Source organism: Pseudophryne corroboree, unplaced genomic scaffold (genome assembly GCF_028390025.1).
Source record: "Pseudophryne corroboree isolate aPseCor3 unplaced genomic scaffold, aPseCor3.hap2 scaffold_656, whole genome shotgun sequence".
NCBI lineage: Eukaryota > Metazoa > Chordata > Amphibia > Anura > Myobatrachidae > Pseudophryne > Pseudophryne corroboree.
In genome coordinates, this window is record NW_026970244.1 from 204,636 (window position 1) to 220,850 (window position 16,215).

The following is a 16,215-nucleotide window of genomic DNA, read 5'->3' on the forward strand; positions in this document are numbered from 1 at the left end:
TGTGACGGATGAGGCGGGGTCAGACCCTTAGTAACAGGTAGTGATTGGTGTAACACAGCGGTAGCGGTGTAAGATGGGGGTGGGATGTTCTGTGACCCCAGATGAATGCTGGGAGTGGCTAGAGCCATGTGACGGTTGAGGCGGGGTCAGACCCTTAGTACCAGGCAGTGATTGGTGTAGCACAGCGGTAGCAGGGTAAGATGGGGGCGGGATGTTCTGTGACCCCTGATGAATGCTGGGATTGGCTAGTGCCATGTGCCGTATGTGGCGGGGTCAGACCCTTAGTAACAGGCAGTGATTGGTGTAGCTGGGTAAGATGGGGGCGGGATGTTCTGTGACCCCTGATGAATGCTGGGATTGGCTAGTGCCATGTGACAGTTGAGGCGGGGTCAGACACTTAGTAACAGGCAGTGATTGGTGTAGCTGGGTAAGATGGGGGCGGGATGTTCTGTGACACCTGATGAATGCTGGGATTGGCTAGTGCCATGTGACGGATGAGGCGGGGTCAGACCCTTAGTAACAGGCAGTGATTGGTGTTGCACAGCGGTAGCGGTGTAAGATGGGGGTGGGATGTTCTGTGACCCCTGATGAATGCTGGGAGTGGCTAGTGCCATGTGACGGTTGAGGCGGGGTCAGACCCTTAGTACCAGGCAGTGATTGGTGTAGCACAGCGGTAGCGGTGTAAGATGGGGGTGGGATGTTCTGTGACCCCTGATGAATGCTGGGATTGGCTAGTGCCATGTGACGGGTGAGACGGGGTCAGACACTTAGTAACAGGCAGTGATTGGTGTAGCACAGCGGTAGCAGGGTAAGATGGGGGTGGGATGTTCTGTGACCCCTGATGAATGCTGGGAGTGGCTAGTGCCATGTGACGGTTGAGGCGGGGTCAGACCCTTAGTAACAGACAGTGATTGGTGTAGCACAGCGGTAGCGGTGTAAGATGGGGGTGGGATGTTCTGTGACCCCTGATGAATGCTGGGATTGGCTAGTGCCATGTGATGGGTGAGGCGGGGTCAGACCCTTAGTAACAGGCAGTGATTGGTGTAGCGGTGTAAGATGGGGGTGGGATGTTCTGTGACCCCTGATGAATGCTGGGATTGGCTAGTGCCATGTGACGGGTGAGGCGGGGTCAGACACTTAGTAACAGGCAGTGATTGGTGTAGCACAGCGGTAGCGGTGTAAGATGGGGGTGGGATGTTCTGTGACCCCTGATGAATGCTGGGATTGGCTAGTGCCATGTGATGGGTGAGGCGGGGTCAGACCCTTAGTAACAGGCAGTGATTGGTGTAGCGGTGTAAGATGGGGGTGGGATGTTCTGTGACCCCTGATGAATGCTGGGATTGGCTAGTGCCATGTGACGGGTGAGGCGGGGTCAGACACTTAGTAACAGGCAGTGATTGGTGTAGCACAGCGGTAGCAGGGTAAGATGGGGGTGGGATGTTCTGTGATACCTGATGAATGCTGGGATTGGCTAGTGCCATGTGACAGATGAGGCGGGGTCAGACCCTTAGTAACAGGCAGTGATTGGTGTAACACAGCGGTAGCGGTGTAAGATGGGGGTGGGATGTTCTGTGACCCCTGATGAATGCTGGGAGTGGCTAGTGCCATGTGACGGTTGAGGCGGGGTCAGACCCTTAGTACCAGGCAGTGATTGGTGTAGCACAGCGGTAGCAGGGTAAGATGGGGGCGGGATGTTCTGTGACCCCTGATGAATGCTGGGATTGGCTAGTGCCATGTGCCGTATGAGGCGGGGTCAGACCCTTAGTAACAGGCAGTGATTGGTGTAGCTGGGTAAGATGGGGGCGGGATGTTCTGTGACCCCTGATGAATTCTGGGATTGGCTAGTGCCATGTGACAGTTGAGGCGGGGTCAGACACTTAGTAACAGGCAGTGATTGGTGTAGCTGGGTAAGATGGGGGCGGGATGTTCTGTGACACCTGATGAATGCTGGGATTGGCTAGTGCCATGTGACGGTGAGGTGGGGTCAGACACTTAGTAACAGGCAGTGATTGGTGTAACACAGCGGTAGCGGTGTAAGATGGGGGTGGGATGTTCTGTGACCCCTGATGAATGCTGGGATTGGCTAGTGCCATGTGACGGGTGAGGCGGGGTCAGACACTTAGTAACAGGCAGTGATTGGTGTAGCACAGCGGTAGCAGGGTAAGATGGGGGTGGGATGTTCTGTGACACCTGATGAATGCTGGGATTGGCTAGTGCCATGTGACGGGTGAGGCGGGGTCAGACCCATAGTAACAGGCAGTGATTGGTGTAGCGGGGTAAGATGGGGGTGGGATGTTCTGTGACACCTGATGAATGCTGGAATTGGCTAGTGCCATGTGATGGGTGAGGCGGGGTCAGACCCTTAGTAACAGGCAGTGATTGGTATAGCGGGGTAAGATGGGGGTGGGATGTTCTGTGACACCTGATGAATGCTGGGATTGGCTAGTGCCATGTGACGGGTGAGGCGGGGTCAGACCCTTAGTAACAGGCAGTGATTGGTGTAACACAGCGGTAGCGGTGTAAGATGGGGGTGGGATGTTCTGTGACACCTGATGAATGCTGGGATTGGCTAGTGCCATGTGACGGGTGAGGCGGGGTCAGACACTTAGTAACAGGCAGTGATTGGTGTAGCACAGCGGTAGCGGGTAAGATGGGGGTGGGATGTTCTGTGACCCCTGATGTATGCTGGGATTGGCTAGTGCCATGTGACGGGTGAGGCGGGATCAGACCCTTAGTAACAGGCAGTGATTGGTGTAGCCGGGGGTAAGATGGGGGCGGGATGTTCTGTGACACCTGATGAATGCTGGGATTGGCTAGTGCCATGTGACGGGTGAAGCGGGGTCAGACCCTTAGTAACAGGCAGTGATTGGTGTAACACAGCGGTAGCGGTGTAAGATGGGGGTGGGATGTTCTGTGACCCCTGATGAATGCTGGGATTGGCTAGTGCCATTTGACGGGTGAGGCGGGGTCAGACCCTTAGTAACAGGCAGTGATTGGTGTAGCGGGGTAAGATGGGGGCGGGATGTTCTGTGACACCTGATGAATGCTGGGATTGGCTAGTGCCATGTGACGGGTGAGTCGGGGTCAGACCCTTAGTAACAGGCAGTGATTGGTGTAACACAGCGGTAACAAGGTAAGATGGGGGCGGGATGTTCTGTGACACCTGATGAATGCTGGGATTGGCTAGTGCCATGTGACGGGTGAGGCGGGGTCAGACCCTTAGTAACAGGCAGTAATTGGTGTAGCGGGGTAAGATGGGGGCGGGATGTTCTGTGACCCCTGATGAATGCTGGGATTGGCTAGTGCCATGTGACGGGTGAGGCGGGGTCAGACACTTAGTAACAGGCAATGATTGGTGTAGCACAGCGGTAGCAGGGTAAGATGGGGGTGGGATGTTCTGTGACACCTGGTGAATGCTGGGATTGGCTAGTGCCATGTGACGGATGAGGAGGGGTCAGACCCTTATTAACAGGCAGTGATTGGTGTAACACAGCGGTAACAAGGTAAGATGGGGGCGGGATGTTCTGTGACACCTGATGAATGCTGGGATTGGCTAGTGCCATGTGACGGGTGAGGCGGGGTCAGACCCTTAGTAACAGGCAGTAATTGGTGTAGCGGGGTAAGATGGGGGCGGGATGTTCTGTGACCCCTGATGAATGCTGGGATTGGCTAGTGCCATGTGACGGGTGAGGCGGGGTCAGACACTTAGTAACAGGCAATGATTGGTGTAGCACAGCGGTAGCAGGGTAAGATGGGGGTGGGATGTTCTGTGACACCTGGTGAATGCTGGGATTGGCTAGTGCCATGTGCCGTATGAGGCGGGGTCAGACCCTTAGTAACAGGCAGTGATTGGTGTAGCTGGGTAAGATGGGGGCGGGATGTTCTGTGACCCCTGATGAATGCTGGGATTGGCTAGTGCCATGTGACAGGTGAGGCGGGGTCAGACACTTAGTAACAGGCAGTGATTGGTGTAGCTGGCTAAGATGGGGGCGGGATGTTCTGTGACACCTGATGAATGCTGGGATTGGCTAGTGCCATGTGACGGGTGAGGCGGGGTCAGACCCATAGTAACAGGCAGTGATTGGTATAGCGGGGTAAGATGGGGGCGGGATGTTCTGTGACACCTGATGAATGCTGGGATTGGCTAGTGCCATGTGACGGGTGAGGCGGGGTCAGACCCTTAGTAACAGGCAGTGATTGGTGTAGCGGGGTAAGATGGGGGTGGGATGTTCTGTGACACCTGATGAATGCTGGGATTGGCTAGTGCCATGTGACGGGTGAGGCGGGGTCAGACCCTTTGTAACAGGCAGTGATTGGTGTAGCGGGGTAAGATGGGGGCGGGATGTTCTGTGACACCTGATGAATGCTGGGATTGGCTAGTGCCATGTGACGGGTGAGGCGGGGTCAGACCCTTAGTAACAGGCAGTGATTGGTGTAGCGGGGTAAGATGGGGGCGGGATGTTCTGTGACACCTGATGAATGCTGGGATTGGCTAGTGCCATGTGACGGGTGAGGCGGGGTCAGACCCTTAGTAACAGGCAGTGATTGGTGTAGCGGGGTAAGATGGGGGCGGGATGTTCTGTGACACCTGATGAATGCTGGGATTGGCTAGTGCCATGTGACGGGTGAGGCGGGGTCAGACCCTTAGTAACAGGCAGTGATTGGTGTAGCACAGCGGTAGCGGGGTAAGATGGGCGTGGGATGTTCTGTGACCCTGATGAATGCTGGGATTGGCTAGTGTTATGTGACGGGTGAGGCGGGGTCAGACCCTTAGTAACAGGCAGTGATTGGTGTAACACAGCGGTAGCAGGGTAAGATGGGGGCGAGATGTTCTGTGACACCTGATGTATGATGGGATTGGCTAGTGCCATGTGACGGGTGAGGCGGGGTCAGACCCTTAGTAACAGGCAGTGATTGGTGTAACACAGCGGTAGCGGTGTAAGATGGGGGTGGGAGGTTCTGTGACACCTGATGAATGCTGGGATTGGCTAGTGCCATGTGACGGGTGAGGCGGGGTCAGACCCTTAGTAACAGGCAGTGATTGGTGTAGTACAGCGGTAGCGGGGTAAGATGGGGGTGTAACCTGGCAGTTAGGAGCGTATTGGTTGGTACTTTATTTCTCTCTACAGTTTAGTACATAGACTCCTGTGTCTCTTACAGTGTTCCTGGAATCTACCTGTTCTCCATCTCATCTGCTCCGCGCCTCACACACGTACAGTATATCTCACTGTCCTATGTTCCTGTGGACCTGGATTTTGAAGACTCCTCCTCCCTCTGGGTGTTATCGGGTGTCAGGGACAACCCTGTAGAGCGGTTCCAGCAGAGAGATGGAAGCTGGCAGGTTAGTTATTGGTTTACCAGCTGGTGTAAAATGAGCGCATCTTATATTTATACTGGGGCAATAACACATCCGTTACCATTCCCTGACTGGAAGCTGCCATATTGTTTTCTGCTGAGGTGTGCAGAGTCTATACATCACTTAAATGCTCTGCTCTGCTTTTTCAGTCATGTGATTTTTAAGCAGGTACGGGAGGAAATTGTTTTCTGCTGATGGAGACATGTTAGTAGTCAGTGACTAGAGGTTGTAGAAAAGACAGATTGTTTCAGCTGTCTACCTCCTGTGTCCCCATCTAACACAATCCCTGGTGTTTCTATACCTGCTGCTTCCTGATTAGCGCTGATTGTGCTCAGAGAAGGTACAGAGCAGTCCTGGAAGCGCTGACCGGGCTGTGGTGAGAGAAGGTAGAGAGCAGCCCTCAAAGCGCTGACTGTGTGTGGTGAGAGAAGGTAGAGAGCAGCCCTCAAAGCGCTGAGTGCGCTGTGGTGAGAGAAGGTGGAGAGCAGCCCTAGAAGCACTGACCGCGCTGTGGTGAGAGAAGGTAGAGAGCAGCCCTGGAAGCGCTGACTGCGCTGTGGTGAGAGAAGGTAGAGAGCAGCCCTGGAAGCGCTGAGTGCGCTGTGGTGAGAGAAGGTAGAGAGCAGCCCTGGGAGCACTGAGTGCGCTGTGGTGAGAGAATGTAGAGAGCAGCCCTGGAAGCGCTGAGTGCGCTGTGGTGAGAGAAGGTAGAGAGCAGCCCTGGAAGCACTGAGTGCGCTGTGGTGAGAGAAGGTGGAGAGCAGCCCTGGAAGCGCAGACTGTGCTGTGGTGAGAGAAGGTAGAGAGCAGCCCTGGAAGCGCAGACTGTGCTGTGGTGAGAGAAGGTAGAGAGCAGCCCTGGATTGTGGTGAGAGAAGGTAGAGAGCAGCCCTGGAAGCGCTGAGTGCGCTGTGGTGAGAGAAGGTAGAGAGCAGCCCTGGAAGCACTGAGTGGGCTGTGGTGAGAGAAGGTGGAGAGCAGCCCTCAAAGCGCTGAGTGTGCTGTGGTGAGAGAAGGTAGAGAGCAGCCCTGGAAGCACTGACTGTGCTGTGGTGAGAGAAGGTAAGAGAGCAGCCCTGGAAGCGTAGACTGTGCTGTGGTGAGAGAAGGTAGTGAGCAGCCCTGGAAGCACTGACCGGGCTGTGGTGAGAGAAGGTAGAGAGCAGCCCTGGAAGCACTGAGTGAGCTGTGGTGAGAGAAGGTGGAGAGCAGCCCTGGAAGCACTGAGTGGGCTGTGGTGAGAGAAGGTGGAGAGCAGCCCTGGAAGCACTGACTGGGCTGTGGTGAGAGAAGGTGGAGAGCAGCCCTGGAAGCGCAGACTGTGCTGTGGTGAGAGAAGGTAGAGAGCAGCCCTGGAAGCGCAGACTGTGCTGTGGTGAGAGAAGGTAGAGAGCAGCCCTGGAAGCGCTGACAGCGCTGTGGTGAGAGAAGGTAGAGAGCAGCCCTGGAAGCGTTGTGGTGAGAGAAGGTAGAGAGCAGCCCTGGAAGCGCTGAGTGCGCTGTGGTGAGAGAAGGTAGAGAGCAGCCCTGGGAGCACTGAGTGCGCTGTGGTGAGAGAAGGTAGAGAGCAGCCCTGGAAGCGCTGAGTGCGCTGTGGTGAGAGAAGGTAGAGAGCAGCCCTGGAAGCACTGAGTGGGCTGTGGTGAGAGAAGGTGGAGAGCAGCCCTGGAAGCGCAGACTGGGCTGTGGTGAGAGAAGGTGGAGAGCAGCCCTCAAAGCGCTGACTGTGCTGTGGTGAGAGAAGGTAAGAGAGCAGCCCTGGAAGCGTAGACTGTGCTGTGGTGAGAGAAGGTAGAGAGCAGCCCTGGAAGCGCAGACTGTGCTGTGGTGAGAGAAGGTAGTGAGCAGCCCTGGAAGCGCAGACTGTGCTGTGGTGAGAGAAGGTAGAGAGCAGCCCTCAAAGCGCTGACTGTGCTGTGGTGAGAGAAGGTAGAGAGCAGCCCTGGAAGCGCAGACTGTGCTGTAATGAGAGAAGGTAGTGAGCAGCCCTGGAAGCACTGACCGGGCTGTAGTGAGAGAAGGTAGAGAGCAGCCCTGGAAGCGCTGACTGCGCTGTGGTGAGAGAAGGTAGAGAGCAGCCCTGGAAGCGCAGACTGTGCTGTGGTGAGAGAAGGTAGAGAGTAGTCCTGGAAGCACTGACCGGGCTGTGGTGAGAGAAGGTAGAGAGCAGCCCTGGAAGCACTGACCGGGCTGTGGTGAGAGAAGGTAGAGAGCAGCCCTGGAAGCACTGACCGGGCTGTGGTGAGAGAAGGTAGAGAGCAGCCCTGGAAGCGCTGACTGCGCTGTGGTGAGAGAAGGTAGAGAGCAGCCCTGGAAGCACTGACTGCGCTGTGGTGAGAGAAGGTAGAGAGCAGCCCTCAAATCGCTGACTGTGCTGTGGTGAGAGAAGGTGGTTAGCAGCCCTGGAAGCGCTGACTGTGGTGAGAGAAGGTAGAGAGCAGCCCTGGAAGCACTGTGTGCTGTGGTGAGAGAAGGTAGAGAGCAACCCTGGAAGCGCTGACTGCGCTGTGGTGAGAGAAGGTAGAGAGCAGCCCTGGAAGCACTGAGTGCGCTGTGGTGAGAGAAGGTAGAGAGCAGCCCTGGAAGCGCAGACTGTGCTGTGGTGAGAGAAGGTAGAGAGCAGCCCTGGAAGCGCAGACTGTGCTGTGGTGAGAGAAGGTAGAGAGCAGCCCTGGAAGCGCTGACAGCGCTGTGGTGAGAGAAGGTAGAGAGCAGCCCTGGAAGCGTTGTGGTGAGAGAAGGTAGAGAGCAGCCCTGGAAGCGCTGAGTGCGCTGTGGTGAGAGAAGGTAGAGAGCAGCCCTGGGAGCACTGAGTGCGCTGTGGTGAGAGAAGGTAGAGAGCAGCCCTGGAAGCGCTGAGTGCGCTGTGGTGAGAGAAGGTAGAGAGCAGCCCTGGAAGCACTGAGTGGGCTGTGGTGAGAGAAGGTGGAGAGCAGCCCTGGAAGCGCAGACTGGGCTGTGGTGAGAGAAGGTGGAGAGCAGCCCTCAAAGCGCTGACTGTGCTGTGGTGAGAGAAGGTAAGAGAGCAGCCCTGGAAGCGTAGACTGTGCTGTGGTGAGAGAAGGTAGAGAGCAGCCCTGGAAGCGCAGACTGTGCTGTGGTGAGAGAAGGTAGTGAGCAGCCCTGGAAGCGCAGACTGTGCTGTGGTGAGAGAAGGTAGAGAGCAGCCCTCAAAGCGCTGACTGTGCTGTGGTGAGAGAAGGTAGAGAGCAGCCCTGGAAGCGCAGACTGTGCTGTAATGAGAGAAGGTAGTGAGCAGCCCTGGAAGCACTGACCGGGCTGTGGTGAGAGAAGGTAGAGAGCAGCCCTGGAAGCGCTGACTGCGCTGTGGTGAGAGAAGGTAGAGAGCAGCCCTGGAAGCGCAGACTGTGCTGTGGTGAGAGAAGGTAGAGAGTAGTCCTGGAAGCACTGACCGGGCTGTGGTGAGAGAAGGTAGAGAGCAGCCCTGGAAGCACTGACCGGGCTGTGGTGAGAGAAGGTAGAGAGCAGCCCTGGAAGCACTGACCGGGCTGTGGTGAGAGAAGGTAGAGAGCAGCCCTGGAAGCACTGACCGGGCTGTGGTGAGAGAAGGTAGAGAGCAGCCCTGGAAGCGCTGAGTGCGCTGTGGTGAGAGAAGGTAGAGAGCAGCCCTGGAAGCACTGACCGGGCTGTGGTGAGAGAAGGTAGAGAGCAGCCCTGGAAGCGCTGACTGCGTTGTGGTGAGAGAAGGTAGAGAGCAGCCCTCAAATCGCTGACTGTGCTGTGGTGAGAGAAGGTGGTTAGCAGCCCTGGAAGCGCTGACTGTGGTGAGAGAAGGTAGAGAGCAGCCCTGGAAGCACTGACTGTGCTGTGGTGAGAGAAGGTAGAGAGCAACCCTGGAAGCGCTGACTGCGTTGTGGTGAGAGAAGGTGGAGAGCAGCCCTCAAAGCGCAGACTGTGCTGTGGTGAGAGAAGGTAGAGAGCAGCCCTGGAAGCACTGACTGTGCTGTGGTGAGAGAAGGTAGAGAGCAGCCCTGGAAGCACAGACTGTGCTGTGGTGAGAGAAGGTAGAGAGCAGCCCTGCAAGCGCAGACTGTGCTGTGGTGAGAGAAGGTAGAGAGCAACCCTGGAAGCGCTGACTGCGCTGTGGTGAGAGAAGGTAGAGAGCAGCCCTGGAAGCACTGAGTGCGCTGTGGTGAGAGAAGGTAGAGAGCAGCCCTGGAAGCGCAGACTGTGCTGTGGTGAGAGAAGGTAGAGAGCAGCCCTGGAAGCACTGAGTGCGCTGTGGTGAGAGAAGGTAGAGAGCAGCCCTGGAAGCGCTGATTGTGCTCAGAGAAGGTGGAGAGCAGCCCTGGAAGCACTGAGTGCGCTGTGGTGAGAGAAGGTAGAGAGCAGTCCTGGAAGCGCTGAGTGCGCTGTGGTGAGAGAAGGTGGAGAGCAGCCCTGGAAGCGCTGACTGCTCTGTGGTGAGAGAAGGTGGAGAGCAGCCTTGGAAGCACTGAGTGCGCTGTGGTGAGAAGAAGGTAGAGAGCAGCCCTGGAAGCACTGACCGGCTGTGGTGAGAGAAGGTAGAGAGCAGCCCTGGAAGCGCTGACTGCGCTGTGGTGAGAGAAGGTAGAGAGCAGTCCTGGAAGCACTGAGTGCGCTGTGGTGAGAGAAGGTAGAGAGCAGCCCTGGAAGCACTGACCGGGCTGTCGTGAGAGGAGGTAGAGAGCAGCCCTGGAAGCGTTGACTGCGCTGTGGTGAGAGAAGGTAGAGAGCAGCCCTGGAAGCACTGACTGCGCTGTGGTGAGAGAAGGTAGAGAGCAGCCCTGGAAGCACTGACCGGGCTGTGGTGAGAGAAGGTGGAGAGCAGCCCTCAAATCGCTGACTGTGCTGTGGTGAGAGAAGGTGGTTAGCAGCCCTGGAAGCGCTGACTGTGGTGAGAGAAGGTAGAGAGCAGCCCTGGAAGCGCTGACTGTGGTGAGAGAAGGTAGAGAGCAGCCCTGGAAGCGCTGACTGCGCTGTGGTGAGAGAAGGTAGAGAGCAGTACTGGATGCGCAGACTGTGCTGTGGTGAGCGAAGGTAGAGAGCAGCCCTGGAAGCAATGTGTGCTGTGGTGAGAGAAGGTGGAGAGCAGCCCTGGAAGCGCTGACTGTGGTGAGGGAAGGTGGAGAGCAGCCCTGGAAGCGCTGACTGTGGTGAGAGAAGGTAGAGAGCAGTCCTGGAAGCGCTGACTGTGGTGAGAGAAGGTAGAGAGCAGTCCTGGAAGCGCTGACTGTGGTGAGAGAAGGTAGAGAGCAGCCCTGGAAGCACTGACTCTGCTGTTGTGAGAGAAGGTAGAGAGCAGCCCTGGAAGTGCTGACTGTCCTGTGGTGAGAGAAGGTAGAGAGCAGCCCTGGAAGCACTGACTGCGCTGTGGTGAGAGAAGGTAGAGAGCAGCCCTGGAAGCGCTGACTGCTCTGTGGTGAGAGAAGGTGGAGAGCAGCCTTGGAAGCACTGAGTGCGCTGTGGTGAGAAGAAGGTAGAGAGCAGCCCTGGAAGCACTGACCGGCTGTGGTGAGAGAAGGTAGAGAGCAGCCCTGGAAGCGCTGACTGCGCTGTGGTGAGAGAAGGTAGAGAGCAGCCCTGGAAGCACTGACCGGGCTGTGGTGAGAGAAGGTAGAGAGCAACCCTGGAAGCGCTGACCGCGCTGTGGTGAGAGAAGGTGGAGAGCAGCCCTCAAAGCGCTGACTGTGCTGTGGTGAGAGAAGGTGGAGAGCAGCCTTGGAAGCACTGAGTGCGCTGTGGTGAGAAGAAGGTAGAGAGCAGCCCTGGAAGCACTGACCGGCTGTGGTGAGAGAAGGTAGAGAGCAGCCCTAGAAGCACTGAGTGCGCTGTGGTGAGAGAAGGTAGAGAACAGCCCTGGAAGCGCTGACTGCGCTGTGGTGAGAGAAGGTAGAGAGCAGCCCTGGAAGCACTGAGTGCGCTGTGGTGAGAGAAGGTAGAGAGCAGCCCTGGAAGCGCTGACTGCGCTGTGATGGGAGAAGGTAGAGAGCAGCCCTAGAAGCACTGAGTGCGCTGTGGTGAGAGAAAGTAGATAGCAGCCCTGGAAGCGCAGACTGTGCTGTGATGAGAGAAGGTAGAGAGCAACCCTGGAAGCGCTGACTGCGCTGTGGTGAGAGAAGGTAGAGAGCAGCCCTGGAAGCGCAGACTGTGCTGTGGTGAGAGAAGGTGGAGAGCAGCCTTGGAAGCACTGAGTGCGCTGTGGTGAGAAGAAGGTAGAGAGCAGCCCTGGAAGCACTGACCGGCTGTGGTGAGAGAAGGTAGAGAGCAGCCCTGGAAGCGCTGACTGCGCTGTGGTGAGAGAAGGTAGAGAGCAGCCCTGGAAGCACTGACCGGGCTGTGGTGAGAAAAGGTAGAGAGCAGCCCTGGAAGCACTGACCGGGCTGTGGTGAGAGAAGGTAGAGAGCAACCCTGGAAGCACTGAGTGCGCTGTGGTGAGAGAAGGTAGAGAGCAGCCCTGGAAGCACTGAGTGCGCTGTGGTGAGAGAAGGTAGAGAGCAGCACTGAAGGGCTGACCACGCTGTGGTGAGAGAAGCTAGAGAACAACCCTTGAAGCGCTGACCGCGCTGTGGTGAGAGAAGGTGGAGAGCAGCCCTCAAAGTGCTGACTGTGCTGTGGTGAGAGAAGCTAGAGAGCAGCCCTGGAAGCGCAGACTGTACTGTGGTGAGAGAAGGTAGAGAGCAACCCTGGAAGCGCAGACTGTGCTGTGGTGAGAGAAGGTAGAGAGCAGCCCTGGAAGCGCAGACTGTGCTGTGGTGAGAGAAGGTAGAGAGCAGCCTTGGAAGCGCAGACTGTGCTGTGGTGAGAAAAGGTAGAGAGCAGCCCTGGAAGCACTGAGTGTGCTGTGGTGAGAGAAGGTAGAGAGCAGCCCTGGAAGCGCTGATTGTGCTCAGAGAAGGTGGAGAGCAGCCTTGGAAGCACTGAGCGTGCTGTGGTGAGAGAAGGTAGAGAGCAGCCCTGGAAGCGCTGATTGTGCTCAGAGAAGGTGGAGAGCAGCCTTGGAAGCACTGAGTGTGCTGTGGTGAGAGAAGGTAGAGAGCAGCCCTGGAAGCGCTGATTGTGCTCAGAGAAGGTGGAGAGCAGCCTTGGAAGCACTGAGTGTGCTGTGGTGAGAGAAGGTAGAGAGCAGCCCTGGAAGCACTGAGTGTGCTGTGGTGAGAGAGGGTGGAGAGCAGCCCTGGAAGTGCTGACTGTGCTGTGGTGAGAGAAGGTAGATAGCAGCCCTGGAAGCACTGACCGGGCTGTGGTGAGAGAAGGTGGAGAGCAGCCCTGGAAGCGCAGACTGTGCTGTGGTGAGAGAAGGTAGAGCAGCCCTGGAAGCGCTGAGTGCGCTGTGGTGAGAGAAGGTAGAGAGCAGCCCTGGAAGCGCAGACTGTGCTGTGGTGAGAGAAGGTAGAGAGCAGCCCTGGAAGCGCAGACTGTGCTGTGGTGAGAGAAGGTAGTGAGCAGCCCTGGAAGCACTCAGTGCGCTGTAGTGAGAGAAGGTAGAGAGCAGCCCTGGAAACACTGACCGCGCTGTGATGAGAGAAGGTAGAGAGCAGTCCTGGAAGCACTGAGTGCGCTGTGGTGAGAGAAGGTAGAGAGCAGCCCTGGAAGCGCTGAGTACGCTGTGGTGAGAGAAGGTAGAGAGCAGCCCTGGAAGCACTGTGTGCTGTGGTAAGAGAAGGTAGAGAGCAGCCCTGGAAGCGCTGATTGTGTTCAGAGAAGGTGGAGAGCAGCCCTGGAAGCACTGAGTGTGCTGTGGTGAGAGAAGGTAGAGAGCAGCCCTGGAAGCACAGTGTGCTGTGGTGAGAGAAGGTAGAGAGCAGTCCTGGATGCGCTGACTGTGCTGTTGTGAGAGAAGGTAGAGAGCAGCACTGGAAGCACTAACCGCGTTGTGGTGAGAGAAGGTAGAGAGCAGCCCTGGAAGCGCTGAGTGTGCTGTGGTGAGAGAAGGTAGAGAGCAGCCCTGGAAGCACTGTGTGCTGTGGTAAGAGAAGGTAGAGAGCAGCCCTGGAAGCGCAGACTGTGCTGTGGTGAGAGAAGGTAGAGAGCAGCCCTGGAAGCACTGTGTGCTGTGGTAAGAGAAGGTAGAGAGCAGCCCTGGAAGCGCTGATTGTGTTCAGAGAAGGTGGAGAGCAGCCCTGGAAGCACTGTGTGCTGTGGTGAGAGAAGGTAAGAGAGCAGCCCTGGAAGCACAGAGTGTGCTGTGGTGAGAGAAGGTAGAGAGCAGTCCTGGATGCGCTGACTGTGCTGTTGTGAGAGAAGGTAGAGAGCAGCCCTGGAAGCACTAACCGCGCTGTGGTGAGAGAAAGTAGAGAGCAGCCCTGGAATCACTAACCGCGCTGTGGTGAGAGAAGGTAGAGAGCAGCCCTGGAAGCACTGACTGTGCTGTTGTGAGAGAAGGTAGAGAGCAGCCCTGGAAGTGCTGACTGTGCTGTGGTGAGAGAAGGTAGAGAGCAGCCCTGGAAGCACTGACTGCGCTGTGGTGAGAGAAGGTAGAGAGCAGCCCTGGAAGCGCTGAGTGCGCTGTGGTGAGAGAAGGTGGAGAGCAACCCTGGAAGCGCAGACTGTGCTGTGGTGAGAAAAGGTGGAGAGCAGTCTTGGAAGCACTGAGTGCGCTGTGGTGAGAGAAAGTAGAGAGCAGCCCTGGAAGCACTGACCGGGCTGTGGTGAGAGGAGGTAGAGAGCAGCCCTGGAAGCGCAGACTGTGCTGTGGTGAGAGAAGGTCGTGAGCAGCCCTGGAAGCACTGAGTGCGCTGTAGTGAGAGAAGGTAGAGAGCAGCCCTGGAAACACTGACCGCGCTGTGATGAGAGAAGGTAGAGAGCAGCCCTGGAAGCGCTGAGTACGCTGTGGTGAGAGAAGGTAGAGAGCAGTCCTGGAAGTACTGAGTGCGCTGTGGTGAGAGAAGGTAGAGAGCAGCCCTTGAAGCGCTGAGTACGCTGTGGTGAGAGAAGGTAGAGAGCAGCCCTGGAAGCACTGTGTGCTATGGTAAGAGAAGGTAGAGAGCAGCCCTGGAAGCGCTGATTGTGTTCAGAGAAGGTGGAGAGCAGCCCTGGAAGCACTGTGTGCTGTGGTGAGAGAAGGTAGAGAGCAGCCCTGGAAGCACAGAGTGTGCTGTGGTGAGAGAAGGTAGAGAGCAGTCCTGGATGCGCTGACTGTGCTGTTGTGAGAGAAGGTAGAGAGCAGCCCTGGAAGCACTAACCGCGCTGTGGTGAGAGAAGGTAGAGAGCAGCCCTGGAATCACTTACCGTGCTGTGGTGAGAGAAGGTAGAGAGCAGCCCTGGAAGCACTGACTGTGCTGTGGTGAGAGAAGGTAGAGAGCAGCCCTGGAAGTGCTGACTGTGCTGTGGTGAGAGAAGGTAGAGAGCAGCCCTGGAAGCACTGACTGCGCTGTGGTGAGAGAAGGTAGAGAGCAGCCCTGGAAGCACTGACCGGGCTGTGGTGAGAGAAGGTGGAGAGCAGCCCTCAAATCGCTGACTGTGCTGTGGTAAGAGAAGGTGGTTAGCAGCCCTGGAAGCGCTGACTGTGGTGAGAGAAGGTAGAGAGCAGCCCTGGAAGCACTGACCGGGCTGTGGTGAGAGAAGGTAGAGAGCAGCCCTGGAAGCGCTGAGTGCGCTGTGGTGAGAGAAGGTAGAGAGCAGCCCTGGAAGCACAGTGTGCTGTGGTGAGAGAAGGTAGAGAGCAGTCCTGGATGCGCTGACTGTGCTGTTGTGAGAGAAGGTAGAGAGCAGCACTGGAAGCACTAACCGCGTTGTGGTGAGAGAAGGTAGAGAGCAGCCCTGGAAGCACTGTGTGCTGTGGTAAGAGAAGGTAGAGAGCAGCCCTGGAAGCGCAGACTGTGCTGTGGTGAGAGAAGGTAGAGAGCAGCCCTGGAAGCACTGTGTGCTGTGGTAAGAGAAGGTAGAGAGCAGCCCTGGAAGCGCTGATTGTGTTCAGAGAAGGTGGAGAGCAGCCCTGGAAGCACTGTGTGCTGTGGTGAGAGAAGGTAGAGAGCAGCCCTGGAAGCACAGAGTGTGCTGTGGTGAGAGAAGGTAGAGAGCAGTCCTGGATGCGCTGACTGTGCTGTTGTGAGAGAAGGTAGAGAGCAGCCCTGGAAGCACTAACCGCGCTGTGGTGAGAGAAAGTAGAGAGCAGCCCTGGAATCACTAACCGCGCTGTGGTGAGAGAAGGTAGAGAGCAGCCCTGGAAGCACTGAGTACGCTGTGGTGAGAGAAGGTAGAGAGCAGTCCTGGAAGCACTGAGTGCGCTGTGGTGAGAGAAGGTAGAGAGCAGCCCTGGAAGCACTGACTGTGCTGTGGTGAGAGAAGGTAGAGAGCAGCCCTGGAAACGCTGAGTGCGCTGTGGTGAGAGAAGGTAGAGAGCAGCCCTGGAAGCGCTGAGTGCGCTGTCGTGAGAGAAGGTAGAGAGCAGCCCTGGAAGCGCTGAGTGCGCTGTGGTGAGAGAAGGTGGAGAGCAGCCCTGGAAGTGCTGAGTGCGCTGTGGTGAGAGAAGGTAGAGAGCAGCCCTGGGAGCACTGAGTGCGCTGTGGTGAGAGAAGGTAGAGAGCAGCCCTGGAAGCACTGACTGCGCTGTGGTGAGAGAAGGTAGAGAGCAGCCCTGGAAGCGCTGACTGCGCTGTGGTGAGAAAAGGTGGAGAGCAGCCCTGGAAGCACTGACCGGGCTGTGGTGAGAGGAGGTAGAGAGCAGCCCTGGAAGCACTGACCGGGCTGTGGTGAGAGGAGGTAGAGAGCAGCCCTGGAAGCGCAGACTGTGCTGTGGTGAGAGAAGGTCGTGAGCAGCCCTGGAAGCACTGAGTGCGCTGTAGTGAGAGAAGGTAGAGAGCAGCCCTGGAAACATTGACCGCGCTGTGATGAGAGAAGGTAGAGAGCAGCCCTGGAAGCGCTGAGTACGCTGT

General features: G+C 56.8%; 1 protein-coding gene across 1 annotated transcript in view; it reads left to right on the forward strand.

Moving 5' to 3' along the window:
- The window catches only part of WDR4 (WD repeat domain 4), a gene marked incomplete at its 5' end in the record, with an annotated part of 204,981 nt that overhangs the window by 138,717 nt on the left and 50,049 nt on the right, over positions 1-16,215 (forward strand). Inside the window, one exon of the mRNA XM_063954481.1 lies at positions 5,161-5,341. Within this exon, the coding sequence (XP_063810551.1) occupies positions 5,161-5,341 (181 nt within the window). The remainder of the gene's footprint in view (positions 1-5,160; positions 5,342-16,215) is intronic.